Below are 26,115 nucleotides of genomic sequence, written 5' to 3'. Positions count from 1 at the left end.
ATATATAAAAATGAACAAACTGTGGTGTGTATGGAGTTTTGATATATCAATTCACTAAACATACTTACAGTCCTCAGTCCTTAGGAAGGAAGCACTTTGAGCTCTTCACCTTGAATACGGGGCAAAACATATTTAAACATTAATTATTCAATAATAAATCTCTTCAACATGCAATCTTGAAGAAGCTACTTTTCATCTTTATATCTTTCCTTGACCTCATGATGTTCATCATCAAAATCAAGGGTAAGTGGAAAAGACTACAGGACAGAAGACAACGAAAAGGTCAGAGAGGCCATTCTCACCTGATTTATCCATGAGTGCAACACTCTCCACAGCCTGCTAGAATAAAGATACACAGATATACAGAATAGGTGTTGTCCAATCACTGATCAGGTATTTCATTCCAGAGAGTGAGAGAGAGAGCGGGAGAGTGAGATATCTGTGATGAGATCTTGTCAATGGTAATCCCCAAGTTCAGCAAGATACAGTAAAGGATCAACCCTGGTGTGCTGACTGACTTATCAAAGATCTAGGATCATTTTTTTAGAACACATGACACATAATGTAGTGCTTCATTTACTCACGGATGCAATCTATTCTTAATACTCACATCTTTACAACTCACAGGATCGATAAAGGGAGAGTCTGTAAATAAAGCAAGTGTAAACAGTGAGTCATATTTCAGTAAAAAGAGTGTAATACATTTGAGAGTGTTTGTGAATTTACTGACTTTTACTCTGGTCGGCATGTGGTGGTCTGTGTCGAAAATGGAGAGGAAAAAATAATGGCATTTTTGCTGCAAACAAAAACAGGTTCTGAGCCTCTCAGTGAGTTTTTACATGTGTGGTGCTGCCTTGTCTTACCTTGTGTGTTTACGCCTCTCTGTGAAAGAAACAAAATGTTTCCACTGTAATTCACTTCACTAACCACATTCACAGATACACATCATGAAATGACAGAACTATCCTGAGCGATCTTCAGCGACAAATCAAGCACACATGAGGAAACAGACTGTAAATAATCAGTTGGCCTATCACAGCTCTTGGTCAAAAACACATAAGGTGACACCAAACAAACAGATGTAACTGGTGGAAAATAGAACTGAATCTGCCCCTCGATATTTAACCTCTATGTTGGGTTCCGTCTGTGTTGCGTCCCACCCAAGTTGCGTTGCATTAGTGGACATGTTGATCAAGCTGATGACCGCCACCTTAATCAATGCTTGCTTTTCCACCAGCTGTGGCACGTTTCAGAAACATATCTACGCTCTGCTTCGCTTTGCTTTAAATATGCACAGGATGCTTGTCGCTGCCTGAAAATAGTTCAATGGCCAGAAGCAGAAAAATTACAATATGCCCCCGAAGACAAGCAGAGGAAGGAACAAAAACGTGACACACGCAACATGATGTTGACCAATTCATTGAAAATGAAATGAGCAGCTTCATCTAGTCCTAACTGCATGTGAGCGTCCGGCAGTTGCATAAACATTGAAGGCTCTCTGACCACACTGAATTCGTTAAATATTTCGAGTTCTATTGCGACATAAATTTCTTGTCCAAAATAGAATTTCAACTTGAGTGAAACAGGGCGTTCGACTAAATGTTGCTCAAAATATCAAGCCGTGTGATGCCGCAGAGCACTGCATTGCTTGCAGAAAGTTTACACCAAATGCATGGCGTGTCCGTAACATCACTGCTGTGGTGTTGCATGCAAGTGTTCACAGAATGTCTTCCAACACCCAGAGTGAAAAATAGGCGCCATTTCCATTTTCTAGATGACTCAAAGTTGCAGCTGCACGTCTCACAAAGGCAGTGTGAATGGTCTAACCTGTTAACATGGACACCGAAATGAAAACAGACTGGTAACGCAGCTGACATGCAAGTGACTAGCCCGCTGGTGTGAATGAGGCCATAGACCATTCCAATTGAAAACAAAGCAGTCGAACTGATTTTTGACAAGGTGTTAGTCAAAAAGTGCATGTAGTGAGAACTTACTGAACCAGACAATTGCTGCTGCAAGGATCCCCAGGACTAGGCAGACTCCAGACCCCAGCAAACCATAAAACAACGGCCCACGATCTTGCACCGGATACATCATAGCAATGTCTAAAAAAAAAAAAATACTTCAGAAGGCATTCATAGAAATTTCTCTCAAATACATTACCATTAGCTTAGAATTATTTACATTTCTGATAAGCAGACATTGGTAACAAAGTAAATAGTGTTCACATTTTACAAAACTGTGTGCACAATTTACTAAATCCTGCACACTTTTTACTAAATTGTGCGTTCATTTTACAATAATTAAATCGTGGGCATAATGTTGTAAAATGAGCACACAATTTAGTAAAAGGAGTGCATGTACATAGTTACACAAAAAAATGACAGTGTTATTATAGTGGATGGAATTCACTATCTTGAAATCTCCTGGCTTCTTATTATTATTATTATTGGGGGCCAAGCAGCGAAGCTACGAAGGCACCCATTGTGTTTGTTAGTTTTCTTATTATTATTCCTCTGGCATGGGAGTCTATGGCAGCCCATTGAACCGTCTGGTTAAAAGTTGTGAAATTTGGCACACTAATTAGGCACAGTCCCATGATTAATTTCACCAAGATTCAAGTCGGCACCTCGAGTGCTCTAGCGCCACCAACAGGGCAAAGTTGCACATGCGTTCACGCACGTAACTTCTGACCCATTGGCCTGATTTTGAAAACTGTTGGAACTGTACTGTACTGTTGGAATCCTTGGACCAAGCCGAGTTCAACGCACCCTATGACGTCAATTTCCGCCATTTTGGATTTTGTCAAAAACCTTTAAAAAGTTTCACGCCTCACATAGTTTGTCCGATTTTCACGAAACTTATGATCTTCAGACCAAGCAGCACAAAAGTTATCCCTTTTCCTCTTCGGAACTAAAACCGTTTTCCCGTAACAGCCTATCGAAATTTATGGCGAAGCCGCCAAACAGGAAGTGAGCTCATATCTCCGCAACCATTTCATATATCCAAACTTAGTACGTGGACTCATGACCCCATCCGGAGGATGTTCAAACACTTTGGTGACCTTTCACAAAGTTTGTCCGATTGACACCAAACTTGACACACATAATCTTCAGTCCAAGCCTCAAAAAAGTTATCCCTTTTTGTCTTCAAACCTAAAACCGTTCGCCCGTAACAGCCAATCAAAATTGGCGGCGAAGCCACCAAACAGGAAGTGAAGGGATATCTCAGCAATGCTTTCACGTATCAAAACCAAACTTGTTACATGGGCTCAGGACCCAATTAGGAGGAGGCTCAATACATTTGGTAAATTTTGACCACTGTGTGGCGCTATAATCACGGGAAGAAGGCTCATATCTCAGCAATGCTTACACATATCTAAACCAAACTTGGTAAATGGACTTGAGACCCCATCCTGAGGACACACAATACATTTGGTGACCTTCGACCACTAGGGGGGCGCTAGAGATACAGGAAATTAGCTCATATCTCAGTAACACCTTTACGTATCAAAACCAAACTTATAATACACGAATCCGGCGAAACTACCGGAAGTAAGCCGGCGCCATTACTGAGCTGTTGCTGGGTAGCATTACGCCCGTGCCTCCTATTGGTTTCGTTACGTCCACTGGGATAACAGCCGGCGATTTACGACTGTCTCACTACTTTTTTTATAATGTCGAGTGGGAAAACATGTTCCGTTTTCAATTGTTCCAATAGCAGCAATAAAATTACCAGTTGGAACAAAAGAAAAATGTGAGATACACAAAATACCCCGGGTCGACTGCCCCTGTCTGGTAGATAACGTTACCATACGGTTTGCACAGATAGCAGTTAGTTGTACCTTACCCTGTCCTTTTGAAATGTGAAAATTAGATAAACAATGGTCACAAATGAAAAACATGAATTCGTTTATTTGATATCCATTTATTTATTTATTGTTGCCAAATGGACAGATATTTGTTATAGTTTCCTCGTTGGCTAGCCTAGCTAGCAAGTTATTGCTGACGTTAGAGCTATCGATACAGTAGTTAAGTAGATATAATATCAACCTAGTCCCAATTATGTCTTTATGTCTTGGGATAACAGCCCGCGATTTACGACTGTCTCACTACTTTTTTTATAATGTCGAGTGGGAAAACATGCCAACTTGACAGATATTTGTATAGTTTCCTCGTTAGGTAGCCTAGTTAGCATAGTTATTGCTAACGTTAGCTAGCTACAGTAGTTAAGTAGATATAATATCAACCTAGTCCCAATTATGTCTTTATTTCCTCATTCTCCACTCTAAGCTATTTTAATAAATAATCTGTAAGATCGCTTGTACCTTCATCTGTGACCGGAGGCCACTGTCTAACATCATCAACCCAACAAGCCATACTGCCTGGCTGTAGCTGTCATTGAAGGTGCGTTATCACGGAGGTTTGTTTACAGCTCAGTAATGGCGTCGCCACAAGATGGCAGCCTACACAAAACGCCCACAAGGACCCACAATACATTTGGTGACGTTTGAACACTAGGGGCGATATGATTAGCACTTTCACCTATCGCAACCAAACTTGGTATGTGGACTTGGGATTACATCCTGAGGATGCACAATTCATTTGGTATGCTTTGACCAGGGGCACTATATTTATTAACACTTTCACCGATTAAAACTAAACTTGGTATGTGGAGTCAAGACCCCATATTAAGACTGCACAATTATTTTGGTGACCTTTGACCACTAGGGGTGCTATAATTATCAACACTTTCACCGATTTAAACCAAACTTGGTATGTGGTCTTAGGAGTACATCTTGAGGACACACAATAATTTCGGTGACCTTTGAATCCAGTCCAGTCCATTCCAATCTAATACAACACAGTCAAGTCCAGTCCAGTCCAATTCAAAACTTCTGCTCAACTGCTTACCTGCTTGGCCCCCTCATTGCGGCTTGCAGCTATATTTATTATTATAACCTTTTCTTTTTACCTTTTCAAGAATGAATGTGACTCTAACCGCTTAACGTAGACATGTTGAAATAACCGTTGTGTAGGTCTGGAGTTGGACAAGAGAGTTACTTTTTCAGATTTTCTTAAAAGTTTATACTTTTTGAGGGGATTAAAAATGTAATTTGTCAAATGTCATAAAAAAGCTCATTTCCCCCCCCCCATAGACTTGTATGGCTGTGATGTCATAATGGCCTAAAGCCAGCTGCACTCTTTAAGCTCCCAGAGAAGTTCCCGGGCTAATCAGAACACTGGCACAGGTGTCACCTGTGAATTCAACTGTCTCAGCTTCTAATGCATACAATCTGGCGCTCCCTAAAACTACAGATCCTGTTTAAGTGTTTCCCGTCTGTCAAAATAAGTCACAGCCATATCTCATTCTTAGCGCATTATATCTCCAGAACGGCTTGACGCATATTCTTCAAATTTGGTACAAGTGTTTGTATGGACTCAAAGATTAATAAGTGAGCGCGATATCTCAAAAATGCCTTGATATACATGCCTGAAATTTGGTATGAGTGTTTGTATGGACTCAAAGATGAAATGAATTGATGTTGGAGGTCAAATGTCAATGTGAAAAACACCTTGAGTGTTATATCTCAAGAACGCTTTGACACACAAGGTTTTTTGGTACAATGGTTTGTATGAACTCAAAGATTAAGTGATTCAAATTTTTTTTTCCAGGAATCTCCCTACCAACATTAGCTTTCCATCCACTATTGTAATTCCTCTGGCATTACATTTTCTAGTTATATCTTGCTGTATATGTTTATACTATACAGATGCAAAGCAATGAATTATACTTACCCTCTTCTAGAGACATATCGTGGTAAACACGACCTGTAAAAGAATGGAGAAAATGTGAGAGGATGAGATTAATATGTGGGAAGAGAAAGTGAGAGGTTACATTACACTATAGCTGGATAGATCACACTCTTATGAAGAGATTGTGCAATCTACAGTGAGACCACAAACAAACAACAGACTGATGACACAGCGATGGGGCATAATAAGTCACATAACCTTTAATGTCATTTGCGTATTTAAAACAGTGTTAAGCTTTAAAAAGCAGCTAGCTAGTGACAGAGCAATAGCCTGATGGGTATTTAAAACAGTGTTAAGCTTTAAAAAGCAACTAGCTAGTGACAGAGCAATAGCCTGATGCGTATTTAAAACAGTGTTAAGCTTTAAAAAGCAGCTAGCTAGTGACAGAGCAATAGCCTGATGATATTTAAAACAGCGTTAAGCTTTAAAAAGCAGCTAGCTAGTGCCACAGCAATAGCCTGATGATATTTAAAAGGAACCCTGAGTAGTACGACATATTGGCTTTATAAGATTAACGTTGGCGTCAACTTTAAAAAGGTTATATAAAAACACTCCAAATTGCAATTGCAAAGCAATAAATTACACTTACGTCCTTTGTAGTTAGCACCAAGAACTGTAAAAGAATGGAGAGAATGTGGGAGGATGAGAGTAATATGTGGGAAGAGAAAGTGAGAGGTTACATTACACTATAGCTGGATAGATCACAATCTTATGAACAGATAGGTTGTGCAATGTGTGTGTGTTAATGTCAACATCTACAGTAGACCACAAACAATTCAGAATATATCTTAGTATTTCTCTTCCATTCAGACTACAACAAAACAAGATTATTTAAATTTATGGGGGATATTACTCTGTCTTTTACTATTAATGCGGTTTAGAACTGTACTGCTTAAATCGGAAGTCTTGGAATTTAACATGCTGCTGTGTAGATGATCATGATTGCTGTGTAAATGAAGCTTGGGTTCACCATCTGGAAACAAGAACTACCATATCCCAACTATACATAAATAATAAATAATATACATAAATATATAAAGAACGCTGCTTAGATCATACCAACTATTAAGCATTCATCATTGTATCTGCCAACAAATGAAAGACCTTTTAAATGCCTTCTTAATTAAATGTGACTATTAGGCTACATTGACCTTCTCATGTTGTGCAGTGCAATAGCCTGATGCGTATTTAAAACAGTGTTAAGCTTTAAAAAGCAGCTAGCTAGTGACAGAGCAATAGCCTGATGATATTTAAAAGGAACTCTGAGTAGTACGACATATTGGCCTCATAAGATTAACGTTGGCGTCAACTTTACAAAGGTTATATAAAAACACTCCAAATTGCAATTGCAAAGCAATAAATTACACTTACGTCCTTCGTAGTCATCAACAGGAACTGTAAAAGAATGGAGAGGATGAGAGTAATATGTGGGAAGAGAAAGTGAGAGGTTACATTACACTATAGCTGGATAGATCACAATCTTATGAACAGATAGGTTGTGCATTGTGTGTGTGTTAATGTCAACATCTACAGTAGACCACAAATAAATCAGAATATATCTTAGTATTTCTCTTCCATTCAGACTACAACAAAACAAGATTATTTTAATGTATGGGGGATATTACTCTTGTCTTTTACTATTAATGCGGTTTAGAACTGTACTGCTTAAATCGGAAGTCTTGGAATTTAACATGCTGCTGTGTAGATGATCATGATTGCTGTGTAAATGAAGCTTGGGTTCACCATCTGGAAACAAGAACTACCATATCCCAACTATACATAAATAATAAATAATATATATATAAATATATAAAGAACGCTGCTTAGATCATACCAATTATACAATATTAAGCATTCATCATTGTATCTGCCAACAAATGAAAGACCTTTTAAATACCTTCTTAATTAAATGTGACTATTAGGCTACATTGACCTTCTCATGTTGTGCAGTGTTAGTGATTAGGCTACATGAATTTTAATCATGGTTATCTCACTTCAGAATTCCAGGTTTAATGTATTCTGGTGAATGCCACATGAAATCAAACTGCAGAACATTTGTATATGTTTCTATGTAACTTAGTTTTATCATTTAATTCACACAGTCAAAGTTTTATGCTTATTTGACATGGATATGTACTTTAACCTTGCCAGTTGTGTAGTGCAAGGGGGATCATATTGGTCTATTTCTGGGATAAAACAGTTCTCATCATCAAATTGATATGCCGAATCTCATTAGAAATACAAAATCACAAAGGTGCCACAAGAAACTGTTTTGCGGGTTGGGAGTTTGAGACCACTGCCTTAAACCATAGCTCTTTCAAAATTAGACTTACATGCACATGAAGTGCCCTCTTATACAACATTTGTTGAAGACACAGCAACTGAAATTAAGCTAAAAAGCAGTAGTGTGTTAAACAACAGACTGATGACAGCGATGGGGCATAATCACATAACCTTTGGTGTCATTTGCGTATTTAAAACAGTGTTAAGCTTTAAAAAGCAGCTAGTTAGTGACAGACCAATTGCCTGATGCATATTTAAAACAGTGTTAAGCTTTAAAAAGCAGCTAGCAATAGCCTGATGATATTTAAAAGGAACTCTGAGTAGTACGACATATTGGCCTTATAAGATTAACGTTGGCGTCAACTTTACAAAGGTTATATAAAAACACTCCAAATTGCAATTGCAAAGCAATAAATTACACTTACGTCCTTCGTAGTCATCAACAGGAACTGTAAAAGAATGGAGAGAATGTGGGAGGATGAGAGTAATATGTGGGAAGAGAAAGTGAGAGGTTACATTACAATATAGCTGGATAGATCACAATCTTATGAACAGATAGGTTGTGCAATGTGTGTGTGTTAATGTCAACATCTACAGTAGACCACAAACAATTCAGAATATATCTTAGTATTTCTCTTCCATTCAGACTACAACAAAACAAGATTATTTAAATTTATGGGGGATGTACTCTGTCTTTTACTATTAATGCGGTTTAGAACTGTACTGCTTAAATCGGAAGTCTTGGAATTTAACATGCTGCTGTGTAGATGATCATGATTGCTGTGTAAATGAAGCTTGGGTTCACCATCTGGAAACAAGAACTACCATATCCCAACTATACATAAATAATAAATAATATATACATAAATATATACAGAACGCTGCTTAGATCATACCAATTATACACTATTAAGCATTCATCATTGTATCTGCCAACAAATGAAAGACCTTTTAAATACCTTCTTAATTAAATGTGACTATTAGGCTACATTGACCTTCTCATGTTGTGCAGTGTTAGTGATTAGGCTACATGAATTTTAACCATGGTTATCTCACTTCAGAATTCCAGGTTTAACGTATTCTGGTGAATGCCACATGAAATCAAACTGCAGAACATTTGTATATGTTTCTATGTACCTTAGTTTTATCATTTAATTCACACAGGCAAAGTTTTATGCTTATTTGACATGGATATGTACTTTAACCTTGCCAGTTGTGTAGTGCAAGGGGGATCATATTGGTCTATTTCTGGGATAAAACCGTTTTCATCATCAAATTGATATGCCGAATCTCATTAGAAATACAAAATCACAAAGGTGCCACAAGAAACTGTTTTGCGGGTTGGGAGTTTGAGACCACTAGGGCTGTAACGATACACCAACCTCACGATTCGTTTTGTATCACGATTTTTGACCCACGGTTCGATAGGAATCTCGATTTTCTTTTTTTTTGGGGGGGGGGGGGGGCTAGACATTTTATTAAATAACATTTTTATAGCCTCCCTTAGAACACCAGAGGATTACAATATAATATATATATATATATATTATTTTATATCCTGATATAAAAATATTTTTTCTGAATGACTGATATTTATGACAGCACACTTTATGCAGATTAGCCTATAGCCTACTATTTTTTATTACAACTCTACCTCTTTAATTCTTTAATTCAGCTGTCTGGTTGAAGCCTGGAAATATTGTAAACAGAGTAGCATAGTTGGCCATCTTAGCCTATCATAGTCTACTGATTGGACTGTTCAGTTTCCCAATGTGTGTTTAAGTTTCAAGGTAATACTTGTTCTCCTTGGGACAGGCCCTTTTGGGAAACGTTGGTATTGAGATGATCAGTCAACTTCAATGCAAGAGTTTTAAACAGTGCAGCATGCTAATGATGCTAAGCGGATTTAATAGTAATTTAGCTAGTCGTCTTCTATGCATCCTTGCTTTCACGATTGTGAATGTTTTATTTAAGTCGCGTGTGTTCATTGAGCAGGAGAGGGAGGGAGAGTGAGAGTGAGGGAGCGCGAGAGAGAGCGGGGCAAGGAGATGGGGTTTATACTGTTTGGTAAAGTTGCACACATAGTCTACAATGAAAGCAAGGAGAGGTATGAAATTATTATTTATTATTTATTTGTTTTTAGACAACGTAGGCTACCGATAAGTAAAGCGGGAGATGTGGGTTGCTTTTGTGGCCGCGTAAGCTGCAAAGCACTGCGTGAAACATTAGAAAATTAGTGTGTCGCGATTCTGCCTTTTCACACCGCGACACAGTATCGTGGATATGAATGTCGCGATTTCGGTTTCGAATCGTATATCGTTACAGCCCTAGAGACCACTGCCTTAAACCATAGCTCTTTCAAAATTAGACTTACATGCACATGAAGTGCCCTCTTATACAACATTTGTTGAAGACACAGCAACTGAAATTAAGCTAAAAAGCAGTAGTGTGTTAAACAACAGACTGATGACACAGCGATGGGGCATAATCACATAACCTTTGGTGTCATTTGCGTATTTAAAACAGTGTTAAGCTTTAAAAAGCAGCTGGCTAGTGACAGAGCAATAGCCTGATGCGTATTTAAAACAGTGTTAAGCTTTAAAAAGCAGCTAGCTAGCACAATAGCCTGATGATATTTAAAAGGAACTCTAAGTAGTACGACATATTGGCCTTATAAGATTAACGTTGGCGTCAACTTTAAAAACACTCCAAATTTGTTACTTTTTATTAAAAAATTTAGAAAACGTTTTCACCTTTAAACCTTTTCGTAAGCCACCATAGTTATGCACGTCGTAAGGCTTTCTGGGTAGTGAGTGACGTGATTAGGTTGAACCGGCTAGGTCTTGAAAGTAAGCCTAGGCTACAGCAAGAGAAACACGCTTGCCGTTCAGCCTTTTGACTCCGGAGTTGCAAAGCCTCTCCCCACCTCCCCATTCTCCACCATTTCACTAGTAGCTCTAAGCTACTCCTTGTCATGGGGGATGTCAGCGGCAGTGTTGTGCGTGAACGAGTTCAAAAGAACGCGTTCATTGAACACGCTCATTTTTTCGTGAACGTTGAACTGAACGCAACACATTTTTTTAATAAAGAACTTGAACGTAAATTAGTTCACATTATGTGTCATGAACGGCAGACATCACTGTAAATGAACGTTGGAATTTGTTTTCCATTGAAAACTGAGTGACATCTGTTTTCTCTTTTGAAATGCAACGAGAGAAAGTTCCTCCCTCCTGTATTCTCGCTGGTGCCGCTTAAATCATGTATCACCAGACAGAAATGGTTTTGACATTGTGTGCGCAATGCATTGCGGGCAACGTAGTGTCCGGCTGAGAACAGTTGAATAGCATACTGGCTTCTGCACAATGTTACCCGTGATGAATTGCAGCAGAGCGGGGTAGGCATAGCAACGCCGTGTAGCAGGCAACGACGAGAGCGCGGAGGGCTGGAGGAGCGAGAGAGAGACCAATGACGAGAGTGAGAGAAAGCGCTGCAATTTAAAAAAAAATGGCTAGTGGAAGTGATGGCACGGAGACTGGTCTACCTTGTCTGTACTGCTGCAAATTTCATCACCTGGTAAGAAACCCACAATTGCAGTGTCATGAGCAAATGTCTACAATGAGCAGCTTCAAAGAACGTAGGCCTATAGTGATTTCTAGCTCGTAGTGTGAAAAAAAGTATGTATTGGAATACATGTATCTCACGAAAAAAAGTAAAATAAACTGAACTTTGAACTAGTTCAGAATTAAAATTGTGAACTTTGAACGTGAACTGTTCACTTTGAGCATGTATGAACTGAACTTGAACTAGTTCAGAAAAGCTGTGAACTGGCACAACACTGGTCAGCGGACATCGCTCACACCCCATCTCTGCTACAAGCATCCCAGGAGCACGGACAGCTACAGTACCTAGCCAAACATGTTTATTCACTGCAATCAATATCAACCATTCCGATGGGTGAAGTAGTGAAGAAATAATTATGCATACAGAGAACAGACACTGAAGTGTCTAGCAGTCTGTTTTACATGATCTACCAAAACCCAAGGTCATTGAAAGTGGATTTATATTTGTCCTAATATTTGAACTGGGATGTCAACCCAGTTTGTCCTGATACAAACCATCATAAGGCGCCATGGCCACTCGCCCTGAATACCCTGATCCTGTAAGGAAAAAACATCAGAATAAATGCACTACGACTTCAATAACCATGTTGGTATGCCCCATCTAGGGGTGGCCAAAAGAAAATGAAAATGAGAGGCTAAATAATATCATGAATTAAGGGCAATTGTGTGTGTGTGTGTGTGTGTGTGTGTGTGTCAAAGCTGCAATGGAGAATTGATCATTAAATAATCTACAGATACAGTTACAGAGTAGATTGACTTTAGTTAATATGCATAGTCCCATGATACATATGCATAGTCCACGATAAAAATGCAGTACTACTAGTAGTAAAATTTACTTTCTACTGTGCTCTTCCTGGAGTGAAGTATTTGCATTTCATACAACTGTCACTCAAATATCACTCAATGGCTAGCACCCACACGGTTCATTTGTATACAAACCTACAAAGATAATTTCCAAAGAGCCATGTCAACCTACAGGGTAATATTACACAATTTAAAGGCCCGCTCTGTAACTAGTCATTTCTTCACCGATTTCTCACTTTTGTTGTCACATTTTTCTCTACGGAGCTCCCCCTAAAGGTTTGGGATGCATATTTCTGAACCGTCGTCTTTTTTGCTGGCACTGCCATGATGAACATCTAAAAAAATTAAGCCATTTCTATTTTTTTTCAGCTAGTTGGCATGCCTAACCACTGCTTGACGGGGGCGTGTGCATATATATTTGAAAAGCTAGATACCGCATTGTCCGTCATTCTATTAGGTGCCATACGTAAACACGGCGACCTTATTGCTGGGGGCAAACACATGTCTGATTTCTAATCAGAGACACCTGGTTTTCCATTGGCCTCCAGAGAACACTACCCCCACCAATATGGCAGCGTATGTCCACGGCGGCGGAAGGCGATTCTTCCTATTACAAGTTAGCTATCATCAAAATGACTTCAAATCTGTTATGTTAAGGTAAAGAGCTTGCATAGGATGACTTTAATATTAATTAAATTCATGCACATACTGTCAAAATTCATAAATACACTGGCTTTTCAACTGTTATTGTTTGTAAAGGTATGGTACATCTGACAGCTACGTATTTGCTAGTTCGCTAAAACCATAATTCCTCTGTAATCATGAGTAGGCATCAGGACAGCACAGCGCACCAAAAACTACTATAAGAAAATAATAAATCAGAAACTGAGTAATGTGTCAATATAATTCACATACACACATATTGTGTATCCAAAAACTCTCTTGAAGCAGGACTCTTACGTGGAGCAACATCAGCACTAGACTTGTCTCCCTCTTTGGGTTTGTTGGCCACTTGAGAGTCCTCGCCCTCAGGTTTGGTGACCACCATTGACGTGAGTGGAGTCACAAAACTGTGTTTTATAGAGATATTAAGGGCCTCCTTCCTCAATGCCTCCTTCTCCTCACCGTTCAGCATCAACCTAAAACACATACAGTAGGAATTAATATTCTCACCACCCCAAGAGGGATACTGGTGCCTGGGTATTGGGTATTGGTGACAATGGGGCTATGCTGATTCACTAGGTCCCACACCCAACCGGGTCCGTGTAGACACTAATTACATTTCAGAATAGCGGCAGGTTCAAACACACCTGGCTCCACAGGAAACAAAAGAGTTCACGAGAGCCTTTTTGTGCAACTAGTCCATAGGAACTCGGTATCATTCGATATCTGAGGTCCAGGTATCGTAATCGAATAAAAGTGTTTTACTCAAAATTTACTCACTCCTTCTCCAGAAGCTGTTTGACTGTGAGGTAGGCCCATAGTCTCTGGAGGAAGTCCTCAAAGCCACTCATCTCTGCAGGCAGTTTGTCATCTTCAGCGGGCACAATGTCACTGTCCATCTTGTACACCTTGCTGTTTGTCTGTGGTTGCAACATTGCATTGTGATTCTCAGGGATTATTATGAGATGTTGTTAAAGGAATTATCCTTTAAAACAACCTATGCCGGCCTATCACCATGCAGGCCAAATGCTGTCATGCAACACTGCGAAAGTTAAAGTTGCCTAGTGATTCAGAAATCTAAATTTGGTTACACTTTACTTGACAGTGTCGACATAAGAGTGACATGAAACTGTCATGAAGGTGTCAAAGAGGTCATAAACGTTCATGACATCTTCTGTTATCAAGTGACATTCGGTTTTTGACATAACAAGTTAGGGTTAGGTTTAGGGTTAGTTTTAGTATAGAGTTAGGGTTAAGGTTGGGGTTATAGGATTAGAATTAGAGGTTAGGATTAGGGTTAGAGTTAGGTTTCATGTGTCATGACAGTGTCATGTGTTCATGACAGTGTCTTGTCACTCTTATGTCGATACTGTCAAGTAAAGCGTCACCCTAAATTTAAGAGATCATCCCTTTGCCCTTGCTATAGCTTTCTGACAATTGTCATGATAATCGGGCCTGTAGTTTTTTTGTGTGATCCTGGGATTTGAGGAAACAAAGAAATCGCCTTGGAACATTGCATTTGCACACTGAACAAAAATGTCAAGGTCATTACATGATTACATACAAAAGCCACCAGCAAGATCCCTAAAATACTGTATAAATAAAAAATATATATTGTTATGATTATTATTACGATTGTTACTATTTTAAGTGTAACAGTGTGGGCGCGTTCATGCCATCACATAATGAGGGACAAGAAACGGTTGTAAAGAATAATTACATTACATTTAGCAGACACTTCTTGACCAAAGTGATTTACATATGTCAGCTATATTACAAGGGATTACATTGTCCCCGGAGCAACTTGGGGTTAAGTGTTAATTATCGTGACACTAACTGTTTTAACTGCTTACAGGTTCATGTGACATGATGAAATTCAACTTTTTGTATGTTTTGAGTATTGAAAAAATTCCAGTCTGGAAGCGGGCTTGAAGGCTTACCGATATCCCTATGACTTCTGTACTGAAGTCATTGATGTCAGTGATCTGTCCAGCCACCACGATCTCAGAGCCATTGTAGTAGTAGCTAAAGCTGGTTTGGGTCAGGTTTGCAGCACCGCTGTAATTCATCTGCACGCTGGTCAACAGAGGAACGGCGACTTCTTCATAGAAACCCTGTTCAGGAAACAGGTAAGTGGTAAAATGAAGGTGGGTATTTTCAGAATATACAACCTTAATATTCTGTACACTTTCATTCATACGTGTACATGAACACATAGGGTTGTTAGGTTACAGGGACGCTGGCGAGACAGCGAGATAGTTTTCGTGTTATTCTCTTTTACTCTTTTACTGCTTCCAAGTCGGCTGATGTCGTTAACGTTTGTCCATTGGGAGCTTGCTATGGCTAGCTTTTGCCCTGGGCCTGACATCCTTCCCATCCATCTGTGAGCCGGTGCTGCACTTCACTGTCTGGTCGAGGGGATTTCTCGGGACAGCAGCTGGAGCTACTCTGCGAAAGATCTGCCGAGGTCGTCGAGCTGTTTCTGACCTGTGAGTTGCCATGCCAACTACATGGAGTCTGGAACGAGCAGCCTAACGTTGAAGAACTCTGCATCACGGACCAACAAACTGTCGCTGTTAAAAGCCCACGAGTTGCTGATCTACAAGATCGCCCACGACTTCGGACTGTTATGCTTCCAGTGATCTCCAGACTAACAAGACAACAAACGTTAACGTTATCTCCAGAATGCCAGTGAGTTCACCGGGTTGGTCAGTTGTAAAGAACTTTGTTGGCGTTGCATTAGTTTTGGAGGTACAGCTGTGCACAGTTTCACGCCACATTTGCCCTTGGACATTTTCAGACGGTTGGAAATTGGACTAATTTAATTTTTAATTTTTATTCATTTTGTTTGTTTGTTGTCTGACGCCGCTCCGTCCGGCATCTTTTGTGTTTGTTATTTCTTAAATGTATGTCTTGGTGTCACGGGTACGCTGGCCACTACGCCGCTCCGTCCGGCATCTATTGTCTTTGTTAATCTAGAGCCACGGTTGTCAAACTGGGGTACGTGTACTGATTTCAGGGGGTACGCGAAAAAAGATCTAAGTCATATGCCTTTTCAAACGTTTTCTCTATCCCACGTTGGTAACTTAACTTCTGCATTTGCACTGCACATTAAAAACTTATTTTCTCTGCATTAACAAAATATTCGAGATTGGAGACAGAGAGGGTAAAACAGCGTTTCTCAAACTGTGGGTCGTGGAGACATGCCAGGTGGGGTGCGAACTGACGAGTTTTTTTTTATTTAGTTTTTTATCTGTAGCATAGGCCCAGGTAGCACCCGATGCGCAATGGACGCACTGTGTTATTCATAGGGAAGCGCTCGTATCAAGGCAGCTTAGTTAGTCCCGACATGAATGAGCTTTTGAACGAGGTTGTGAGAGTGGGGAATTTCATCAAGACCCGGCCCTTAAAAGCGTGTCTATTCTCCGCACTTTGAGAGGAGATGGGAGCTGACCAAAAGGCTGTACTGTTTCACAGCGAGGCAAGGTGGCTTTCCGGAGGTAAAGTGCTGTCGCGTGTTTGAGCTCCGAGTCGCCTCTTCTTGGAGGAAGAGCGCATGTTTGAATCTGCAAGCACGTTCACTAATGAACATTTCTTGACGAAGCTGGCCTATCTTAGCGATATATTTGGAAAGCTCAATGAGTTAAATCTCCAGTTACAAGGCAAAGACAAGCACCTAGCAAATAAGATCACTGCATTCAACAAGACGATTGTGTGTGAGATTAGGTGCAGATCTATTTAAAATCATTATATTCAGCACATTTGTAGGCCTATCATATGTTGACTATTGATGAGATTTGTATCATATGTTTATGACCACTATTCTCGACAAAATTGATAAAAATAAATATTAATAAAACAATTTAAAAAAAACTTGTTAACAATTGGTGGTGTTGGGGGTACTCCTGTAAAAGTCCTTGCAGGAAGCGATTACATCAACGTTTTTTGGTATATCCAGTTTTAAATATTTTTTTTCCGAAGTGTTTACAACTTAGTAATAACTAATAATTGTTGCAAACTGGACTACGAAAAAATATTAGTGCATTCCTGGATCTACATCCTTATGCATGCTTCCTGCCAGGACTTTTACAGGCTTTTCCCAAATCACGGAAGAAACGTCGATGCAGCGGTATAGTAGCAGATAATCAGGCAAGTCTTATTTAAATAAACTCCTGGTGCACTTACAAACTTTCTAATGCCTCGTTATTGGACTAAAGGTCGTAGTTGTACTACTGCAGAAGTTTTGTACCATTCAGGGCATTATTAGTGGGGTAATTTACGAGATAAAAGTTGGTTCCATCACGACTGCAGAACGTCATTAGTTTTTGATAGCGCTACTCGACCAGGGTTCGACCAAGGGAAAAAAGGTTCTGGGAGGGTGTTTGGCTCGGGGTCATGGTGCAAAGGACCCTAGGGTGAAATTACTCCAAACCATCGCTTTAAAGTGTTAAGTAGTTTAAAGAGTGTATCTTCTTAACAAGGAATGGCAATTCTGGGAGGGCATAGTCCACATTTAACATTATAAATGCTTGGATTTTGGAAATGCTTAGAATAGACTTGCATCAATGTCCTCACCTCGAACCAACTTTAAAAATAATCCTGGATGATGAGACTACCAAATAAATTTTGCCACCTTTTTGAATGCATTTAGTAGGTCATCATGTGACTCACCTAAATGTCCAAAATGTATTTCCATTTCACTTTTGCGAAATAGTGCTATTTCGATACTCTATACAATACCATTTTTGCAATATGTGTGAGTTTTTGCGATATTTGCGTGCTTCCATTATTGATTTTTAATCTCACATTTTAGACCTGTGCATTTTCAGGGTTAATTGAAATGCACACTCTCTTCACTGTCCTGCCAGATTAAAGGCATAAAAGTCCAAAAACACTGTGCGTGTTCTGTTCAACTCAGTAATTGTGAATAAACAGTATAAATGTAGTGTTTTGTAGCCTAGGCCAGTGGTTTTCAAAGTGGGGGCCGCGAGGGGGTGCCAGGGGGGCCTCAGCAAGTTGGAAGGAAAAATAAAAGCAACAAATAAATACATCTGAACAATTGAAAATATACCTATTACTATGAGGGTTGTTATACAATTCCATCATAATAATGTGACGCATATCTGAACATTATATTTCCCATGATAATGACTGGGAATAATAGTAGAGTGATAGCTTTCATATAGCAGAAAGCCCCAAATACAATTTTTACACACTGTATGCTCCATCGCGAAGTGCTTGTGGCTAAAATAATTATTAGGATTAGCTTAATGTATTTTTACATTTGCCGTAGTATTGTCGATGGGTTTAATAACACATCAAGGGGGAACCTAGTGGTATTTGGGGGGCCTTGTCGTGGAAAAGTTTGGGAACCCCTGGCCTAGGCTATACCTCTTTTTCCCTCGGTTACTTCCTCTAGCATAAAGTCCATACCAAACGTGAATTCATGCTTTTTCCCAGTTCAGCAGAGACCAAAAAGTTTATTTCCAAAGAAATTATGATTAAGCATTGCAATTGCTATATATTAATATTAACAACATATACTTTGTTTCTGTAGAAGGTACAAAAGGCACAGTTTAGATTATGCCACCATAGCTTTGTAGCTACTTTGGCTGCTAGCCAGCTAACTCGTGTAAGGAAGCACCGATTGTTTTCAGTTTTTTTCCAACCGACAGTACTCCGTGTCCTTGATAAACAGGGCTCTATGTTAAAAATGCCCGGAATTCTCCTTTAATATGAATACAGCGCACATCTACATTTATTTATCCGTTGGTCTAACATTTACAGTGTGACTTCTTTGTACCTTCAGCTGAAGAGCCGCGTCCGAGTCCTCGTAGATCCTACGTGCCACTCCACTGTTCTCTTGGGCCATCTTCTGCAGGAACTCAAAGTTCACATCAAACCCAAAACCCAGGCAGTACAGAGGAAACCTCTTTCCAATGGCCTCTCTCACATTGGACTGGATTCTTTCTGGTCTTGTCTCACCTGTCAAAACAAAGATACACCATCAACATAAGGTGCTCCAAGTGTGACCTTAAAGCAACACTATGTAGTTTTTTAACCTTAAAAGAATGGATTTAAACTCAATTTAATTTAATAATACATTAACTGTATTATGTTTTTGTGTCCAGACCTGAAGTGGGATCGCCATCCGTCAGCAATACGAGGATGGACGCTGAACCTTCTTTGTGATATTTTTTGATCATCTTCACACCTTCCAACACGGCAGCATTTATGTCTGTACCTTCAGAGGATTAAACATATCTCTCTTTTAGATATGTGAAATTGCACTCTTTTAGGTATGTGAAATTGCACTCTTTTACTGTAGGTATGTGAAATTGTTAATAAAACTAATGTTTTATTCATTGATTTATTTTTTAAAAAAAGGAACTCTCACACACTGACGAAGGCCATCAGGCCGAAACGTTTGTCAATTAACCCCTGTGCTTAAATGGATTAAAAGCAAGAAAAGATTTTTGGAGTGCGACCATTTGTTATTTTCTATGAGTTCCCTGGATTACGCACCCACAAAGAAACAAGAGAATAATCGGGAGAGCGCGGTGTTTGCCAAGAAAAAAAAAAAGGAACTCTGCCATGTTTTGTTGCATGTTGGAGCCCATCTTACCTCCTTGGTCTTTTATTATTCTGACAAATTCTTTCGCCTTGTCCAGGTTCCGTTGGGTTGCCCTGAGGAGTTCTCGTTTCCATGGTGATATTTGATCATCAAAACATATCAGGCCAAAATGGTCATCTCCATCCAGATCTCCCAAAATCTTCAGTAAAGCTGTTCGAGTCTATAATAATATCCAAATGCACAACAGTAAAAAATGTACAGTAACGTGCATGTGCAAAAATGTGAGGAAAATGTTTTACTGTATGAGTGTGTCTGTTCTTCAAAAGCCTGTAGCATTGCACTTGCACAATTTCAGATGGAACTCATTCACATTTACATTAACGGCCACAGCCATTGGGTTTATATACCTGCGCCATTTTCTTGCCATGCATAGATCCACTTCGGTCAATAATGAAGACCACATTTTTGGGAATGCGTGGAAGACCAGTAGGGGCAAAATAATGGACAAAAAACCCACCATACTCCTTTAGGAGACACAAACATCAAGCAAACAGTGAGAATGCAGTATTTCATTACTGTTTTCATAAAATTGTACTACAGTATGACTGCAATAAAACAATAACAAAGGGATAGCAAAATCCAACTACAAACCAATTTACCCCTACCTTTAGGGCTATTTACCCCTATTTACCTCTACCTTTAGTGCTATTTGTGGCTATTATAACCTACTGCATATCTGCCATATTCGGATAGCATTCTCCAACCTCCACATACAGCGAACATGTCACATACCAGTATCTCTCCCTTTGAATGTGGCCTCTCAACATCAAAGATAATTTTAAGGTCACCACTAAGTCCATTCTCTCCGCAGCCATCACATGTGATCTGTTGGTCTTGTGTGGGGTAGAACTTCACCCATGCCTACAACAGAAAAGTACAAAACTGAAAAAAAAAAAAACTGGTTGTTTGTTAGAGGTGCCAATCGGCGATTTTAAGCGATTTCTAACCCGTATTACTTTTTGTCACATTCAGTGAAAATCTCCTCAAGATCTGCTAGCTCTCCATTCCTTGAGTAAAGTGTAAAATATGCAGGTCTTTGTACAGTATACAGCCCTGGCTCTGTGAACTGGAAAAAAACAAAGGGGACCAAGCCTGTCCCCCAAACATAACAAAATCATTGCAGCCAATCACTGCAAGGCAGGGATGGGAGTTTGGGGAAATGTAAGGGGGTTTTGGGAAGGGAATTGGTGTGTTCTCTCTCTGGTGTTTTGTTGGTGTCTGGTTCAAATATCAACAGATGTAACATCATCCAGAATCGCCGACAGCATAAATCATTAATCATAATTATGTTTAGTATTACTGTACTTCATAACAAAATACCAGGACATTACATTGTGCCAAGTATGATAGGTTGCCATTTTGAGTATTACCTCTTTATCCACATGTGATTTTGTGATGGCATTGGCCAGGTCTTTTGAAGCCAAAGAACCCTCCACCTTTAGAACGTTTATTCCAGGCTTCTCGTACAGATTAACATCAATCTGGTGAAATGGCACAGGGGACAATTCAAGTAGTGTATGCCATTTTTACAGTATAAAAAGCTACATTAATAAATATTCTCTCTCTCTCTCACACACACACACACACACTCACACCTTGAAGTCTTTAACAGGTTGGCCAGGTTGGGCATTGATCAGCAGCTCATATTTGCCAAGACGACGCTGCAGCAGTTCCTCATAGGTGAGTTCAAAGGTCACCTTGCTGTAAGCAGCGACGGACACTGATGTTTTGAAGTCCTCTAACGTCCTGCCTACAGCGCTGGGGATGAGAGGGACAGTGACAACTTTATAATCATAGCCACGCTGCATGTAATAATAAAACAAACTCATTAAATGATCTTATGAAACAAACTGAAAATCCTGATGTGAGAGAGATTCTTCACCCATGGGTGTTTTTATACCTTGTGCTACTTCCTGGTTTTCTACCCCATTTTGTACCCTGAGGAAAGCCAAATTGGCCATGGTGCATCGCCCCATGTGCTATTAAACATTATTTTATTACATTATTACATACACACTTCATTATAGGCTTTTTAAACTCTAGTGCAGCTACATGCAGATACGTTAGATATGTAGATGCTGGTTGGTGTGTTGGTTTTAAGGGCATACCTGACCAGCCCCCCACTTTGGCCTCGTGATACAGCCGTATTGTACTGCTGCCTGGCCTCTTCCTTTGGCTTGACCACTCCGTTATAAATCCTCCCATTAATAGTCCTAATGAAGGGCAAAAAGAAAACATGAAGAGAAAGAAATAAAAAAGTAAACTTTGTAAAATGTATAATTGCTGTAGCAAACGTTTCTTAAACCAAACCCACATTCTGAATTTGCTGATGAAGGCCGTTTTGGGGATCTTGACGTGGAAGTTGATCTCGGTTGAGTTTTCATGTCCGTTGGCCACTCGGCTGGTGATGACTGTGATGGCATAGCGACTCGTCACAGTGGAATTGACGTGGAAACTGTAGACATCCCAATCACCCCTCTGCTTAATATTAAAAAAGGGCATCAAAAGGTGCAATCATGGATTTTACGCGATTTCAAGCCCATACATTTATTTTGTCATATTCAGCAATCATCCCCTCACGACCGCTAGCTGCCAATTCTGTGAGTACACTGTAAAAAAAAACAGTCTCTGTAGGCAGCTCAGGTTCTGAAAACTGAAAACAAAAAAAGTGGGGGCAGCCTGTCCCTCAAACAAAAACAAGGTACAAGGTACAAGGAAGTTTATAAAAACGAAACCCTGCTTGGAATTTCTATGGGAATACTGAGGGTAGGGAAAAGCTACCTCTCTGGCGTGTTTCGTTTGGTCCTTGGTTAAAATATAACATACATTTTTTTGCACAAAATGTCTGGTAATACATTTAAACATAAACACAAACAAATGTGACTTCCAGCAAAATCCTTGACAGCACCTTTATATAATTTATTTATACAGGCAGGCAGGCTGTGTCATTTTTTATTCCCACAGTCTCACTCAAGATTCTGATTTATATATTGTAAGTCACTTGAAAAAGCAGGTGTCTGATCAAAGTAGGGTTGCAAATAACGTTGATCTGTTAATTATTTATGACCGCCGCGCAGCGAAGCATATAGGTTTAGTCAGATTTTTTTTTTTTTTCTTTTTCGCATGTCCAAATTTCCGTCAAGGATTCCTGGGACACTGTAAGACCGGGGTACACGAAACTTGGTAGGCATGTAACCCCACATGGATAGCATGGAACCTCCTGTTTTCGTTTTGATCTGTAGCCCCCCCGCTGGACTGGACCCCCGAAAGGAGGGTAGGGCAGACACAGTTTTCTGTGAATATCTCGAGAACCGTAGGGTTTAGGAGGACCATTTTCTTTTTTGTATGTTGATCTCAAAGGGCCATGTCAACCCATTCCATAACCACTCATTTCATGTATAGCGCCACCTAGTTAAACACAAAAAAGTATAAAATGAGGTGTCTATCTGTGACCTAACAGTCAAAACTGCACGAAATTGGAAGTGTAGGATCATTATGATTTTGAATGCACGCTAAGTTTCGTGGAATTCCGTTCATGGGGGGCCACACAATAAATTAATTTATGTTACTATACACCAACTGGCCTGTAGGTGGCCGGAGACAGTTTTCTGTGAATATCTCGAGAACCGTAGGGCCTAAGACAGGGGTGGGCAAACTTTTTGGCTCAAGGGCCACATTGGGTTTTGAAAATTGGCCGGCGGGACCCCCCCCCCCACGACACAGGCATAACAAAATACATTTTTTATAGCCTATAATTTAGTATGAAAAGTATTTGTTTTAAAATACTGCTAATTTTATGCTGTTTAACAAATGTATAAATTGTGCACTGTCGCTTTAATTCACGTTTATTTCTCAATGATCTTCTGCCTGCTCCTATGGCTAGTGCTGTAGCCTACCTACGGCTGGGCCCTCTCACAGTTTTTAAATGGTCAGTAGTGGGAACTACTGTTCCTTTTAAAACTTTCTTATAAGAAGGAGATATCAATTATCAACAATCACAAGCCAGCTGGAACCTGCGGCTCTCTCTCCCTCTCGTGAGTGCAGACGCGTTCCCAATTAAATGGATTGCATAATGTTCACGTTAGATCTGCTGCAAAGGAGATAACTAAGAGATAAAATCATGTTAAACTATTTAACATGATGTTTTTGACATTGACATTGTAAACGTTATCTAAGGAGAGTGAAAAGCAGTTTGCAGTAAAGCTAACCAACGTCGTCTCTATCGCAGGAAAAAAATAGCGAGCAGCCTGATAACTAAATGAAATGCTCGGCGGGCCGGATGAAAGTGCTAGGCGGGCCGGATCCGGCCGGCAGTTTGCCCACCCCTGGCCTAAGAGGTCCACCTTTTTTTTGTATGTTGGTCTTAAGGGGGCATGTCAACCCATCCCATTACCACTTATTTAATGTATAGCGCCAATGCGGCGTCTATGTATATTGACAATCTTTGTTATGTCTATGCTATCGACAGTTTTGAGCGAGCACATAGATACATTTGAGCGAGCGCATAGATGAAGTTGAGCGAGCGCGACAGAGATCTCCTGAGCAAGCGGAGGAGTTTATGTGAGCACTACAGTGAAACTGAAAGAAAGGGGGCTGATGTTGCACATACTGATATTAGCAAACAAAGACATTTGTGGAGCACAAGTGCACAACATAGATTCCTGTTTGCTCAACTAACGTTACAAGTTTTTTTGTGCTCGAGTTTCATTTTTCCTCAAACTATAATTGGTGTAGACTACTCGCTCAAAATATTTTTCTGCGTTCAAATTGTAATATGCTCGGCTCGCTCATAAAAGTGGAACAAATGTAACTCCATAAGGGTAGGCTAATCTTTGATTCGGCTCATACTGAAGACACTGGTAGCCAAGCTAGTCGCAGTTAGTAGGCTAACGGCGAAATGAACAACAGCGAAATGAACAGCCAACGCCTGCTGGATGAGGCGCATGAGCGATGGCGCTCCTCGTTCCACATCTTCCACCGTATTTTAATATGTGCTAGGAAGCATTAGACTACGTGTATGCTATTCTTCCAGCGACAGGATCAGCCCAAGGTTTTTTTTTTCAGTTTGTCCAGTAGCCTAAATCCCAAAATCAATGTTAACTGTTTGCTTTCGATTTCAATAGCCACCAGAAAGAATAATGGCGCACATAGCCTACCTTATGAGGTTGACTTTCTGCGACTTGCAAAAAAATGAAAATAAGTGAGGCTACCAGTGTACTCATGATCCAGTGAGATAATGCAGAACTGATGGCAGTCTGACACTGAAGCTTCGATACGTGCTTCTATAGCGCGGGAATGATGCCAAAAACCTCCCTTCTATGGCGCGGGAATCGTGCATAAAACCTTCCGACTGTCCATCTGATGAACCAACCGATCGACCAACCGAACGTCATACCACTCGCCTTACTTACATGTATCAGAATAATTGCCTTTTTATAAGCAGCCTACATGAACCTACACGTATCCAACATGTGCCCAGAATTGGTGCAACATGTATTCTGTTGGAACATGATGGATACATGTAGGCTTGTGTTGGACAGTGTTGGGCAAGTTACTTCAAAAGTGTTACACTACATCTAAATTACTTTCACCAAAATAACAGGAAATATGGATTTGGTGTTCTCAGTAGATCTTCATGTGTTCAATGCAGCTCATTACACGGCAGGAGGTGATGTGGTATGGCATAATGACTGAGCTAGGCTTAAGGCTAACAAAAGAACAATATATTGTTTGCAGTTATGGCTCATGGGACAATGTAGGCCCCAAAGGCCACTCACAGCTTAATATAGTAAAATATAGCCATAGTGAAATTGTATGTTGACTTTAAATGGTTCTCATCATTGCTAGTTGTCTTTCCTTCCACTTACAGTGGTGTAGACTTAATGCAAATAGTTTGAGAATAATGGCTATTCTCACTGCTTGAAATGAGAAGTATAGTGTTAGATCTGTTGCATGAATGGCCGAGATAACTCAAATTCCCTTTCTACAGTCATCTAAACAAGGCAATCAAATTCCAGGACCAGCATAGATGACTTTTTTTAATTCTTGGATAATCTTCTCTGGTGCCAATTGAGCATTTTTAAATTTTGGATTAAAAAGCAAAGGAACTTCAGTTACTGATAATTGTACCAAGTAAAATATTACTGAAATTGTATTGGTAATGCCTTACATTACTGCATTACAGCAAAAAGCAATGCATTACTGTAATTACATTACTTTTTTAATGCATTACTCCCAACACTGGTGTTGGAACATGAATACATGTAGAAAAACTGTACAATGTTGAAACTTCATT

At 39.8% G+C, this 26,115-nt stretch overlaps 1 protein-coding gene across 8 annotated transcripts in view; it reads right to left on the bottom strand.

Moving 5' to 3' along the window:
- The window catches only part of LOC143100214 (inter-alpha-trypsin inhibitor heavy chain H3-like), a 28,076-nt gene extending 2,871 nt beyond the window's left edge, over window positions 1–25,205 (bottom strand). Inside the window, exons 1-24 of one of the 8 annotated variants that reach the window (XM_076263178.1) lie at window positions 24,977–25,205; window positions 22,135–22,301; window positions 21,929–22,033; window positions 21,416–21,578; window positions 21,191–21,301; window positions 20,553–20,681; window positions 20,168–20,284; window positions 19,812–19,980; window positions 19,320–19,430; window positions 18,990–19,171; window positions 15,127–15,300; window positions 13,967–14,106; window positions 13,484–13,662; window positions 12,215–12,256; window positions 8,525–8,548; window positions 7,188–7,211; window positions 6,406–6,429; window positions 5,799–5,831; window positions 1,995–2,105; window positions 864–882; window positions 731–756; window positions 611–645; window positions 303–339; window positions 69–109 (exon numbers count right to left, since the gene is read on the bottom strand). In XM_076263178.1, coding sequence (XP_076119293.1) covers window positions 81–109; window positions 303–339; window positions 611–645; window positions 731–756; window positions 864–882; window positions 1,995–2,105; window positions 5,799–5,831; window positions 6,406–6,429; window positions 7,188–7,211; window positions 8,525–8,548; window positions 12,215–12,256; window positions 13,484–13,662; window positions 13,967–14,106; window positions 15,127–15,300; window positions 18,990–19,171; window positions 19,320–19,430; window positions 19,812–19,980; window positions 20,168–20,284; window positions 20,553–20,681; window positions 21,191–21,301; window positions 21,416–21,578; window positions 21,929–22,033; window positions 22,135–22,301; window positions 24,977–25,042 — 2,217 coding nt within the window. In that variant the 5' untranslated portion in view covers window positions 25,043–25,205 and the 3' untranslated portion in view covers window positions 69–80. The other 7 variants (XM_076263180.1, XM_076263179.1, XM_076263181.1 and 4 more) reach the window with 7 other exon arrangements.
- Window positions 25,206–26,115: the final 910 nt, after the last annotated feature.

This window comes from Alosa pseudoharengus, unplaced genomic scaffold (genome assembly GCF_046254945.1).
Source record: "Alosa pseudoharengus isolate Yale_2024_CS ecotype anadromous, Long Island Sound unplaced genomic scaffold, YU_APseudo_1.1 YU_APseudo_1.1_scf_3, whole genome shotgun sequence".
Lineage (NCBI taxonomy): Eukaryota > Metazoa > Chordata > Actinopteri > Clupeiformes > Clupeidae > Alosa > Alosa pseudoharengus.
Note: the sequence above shows the minus strand (reverse complement) of the source record. Positions and strands in the feature narration are given on the sequence as shown.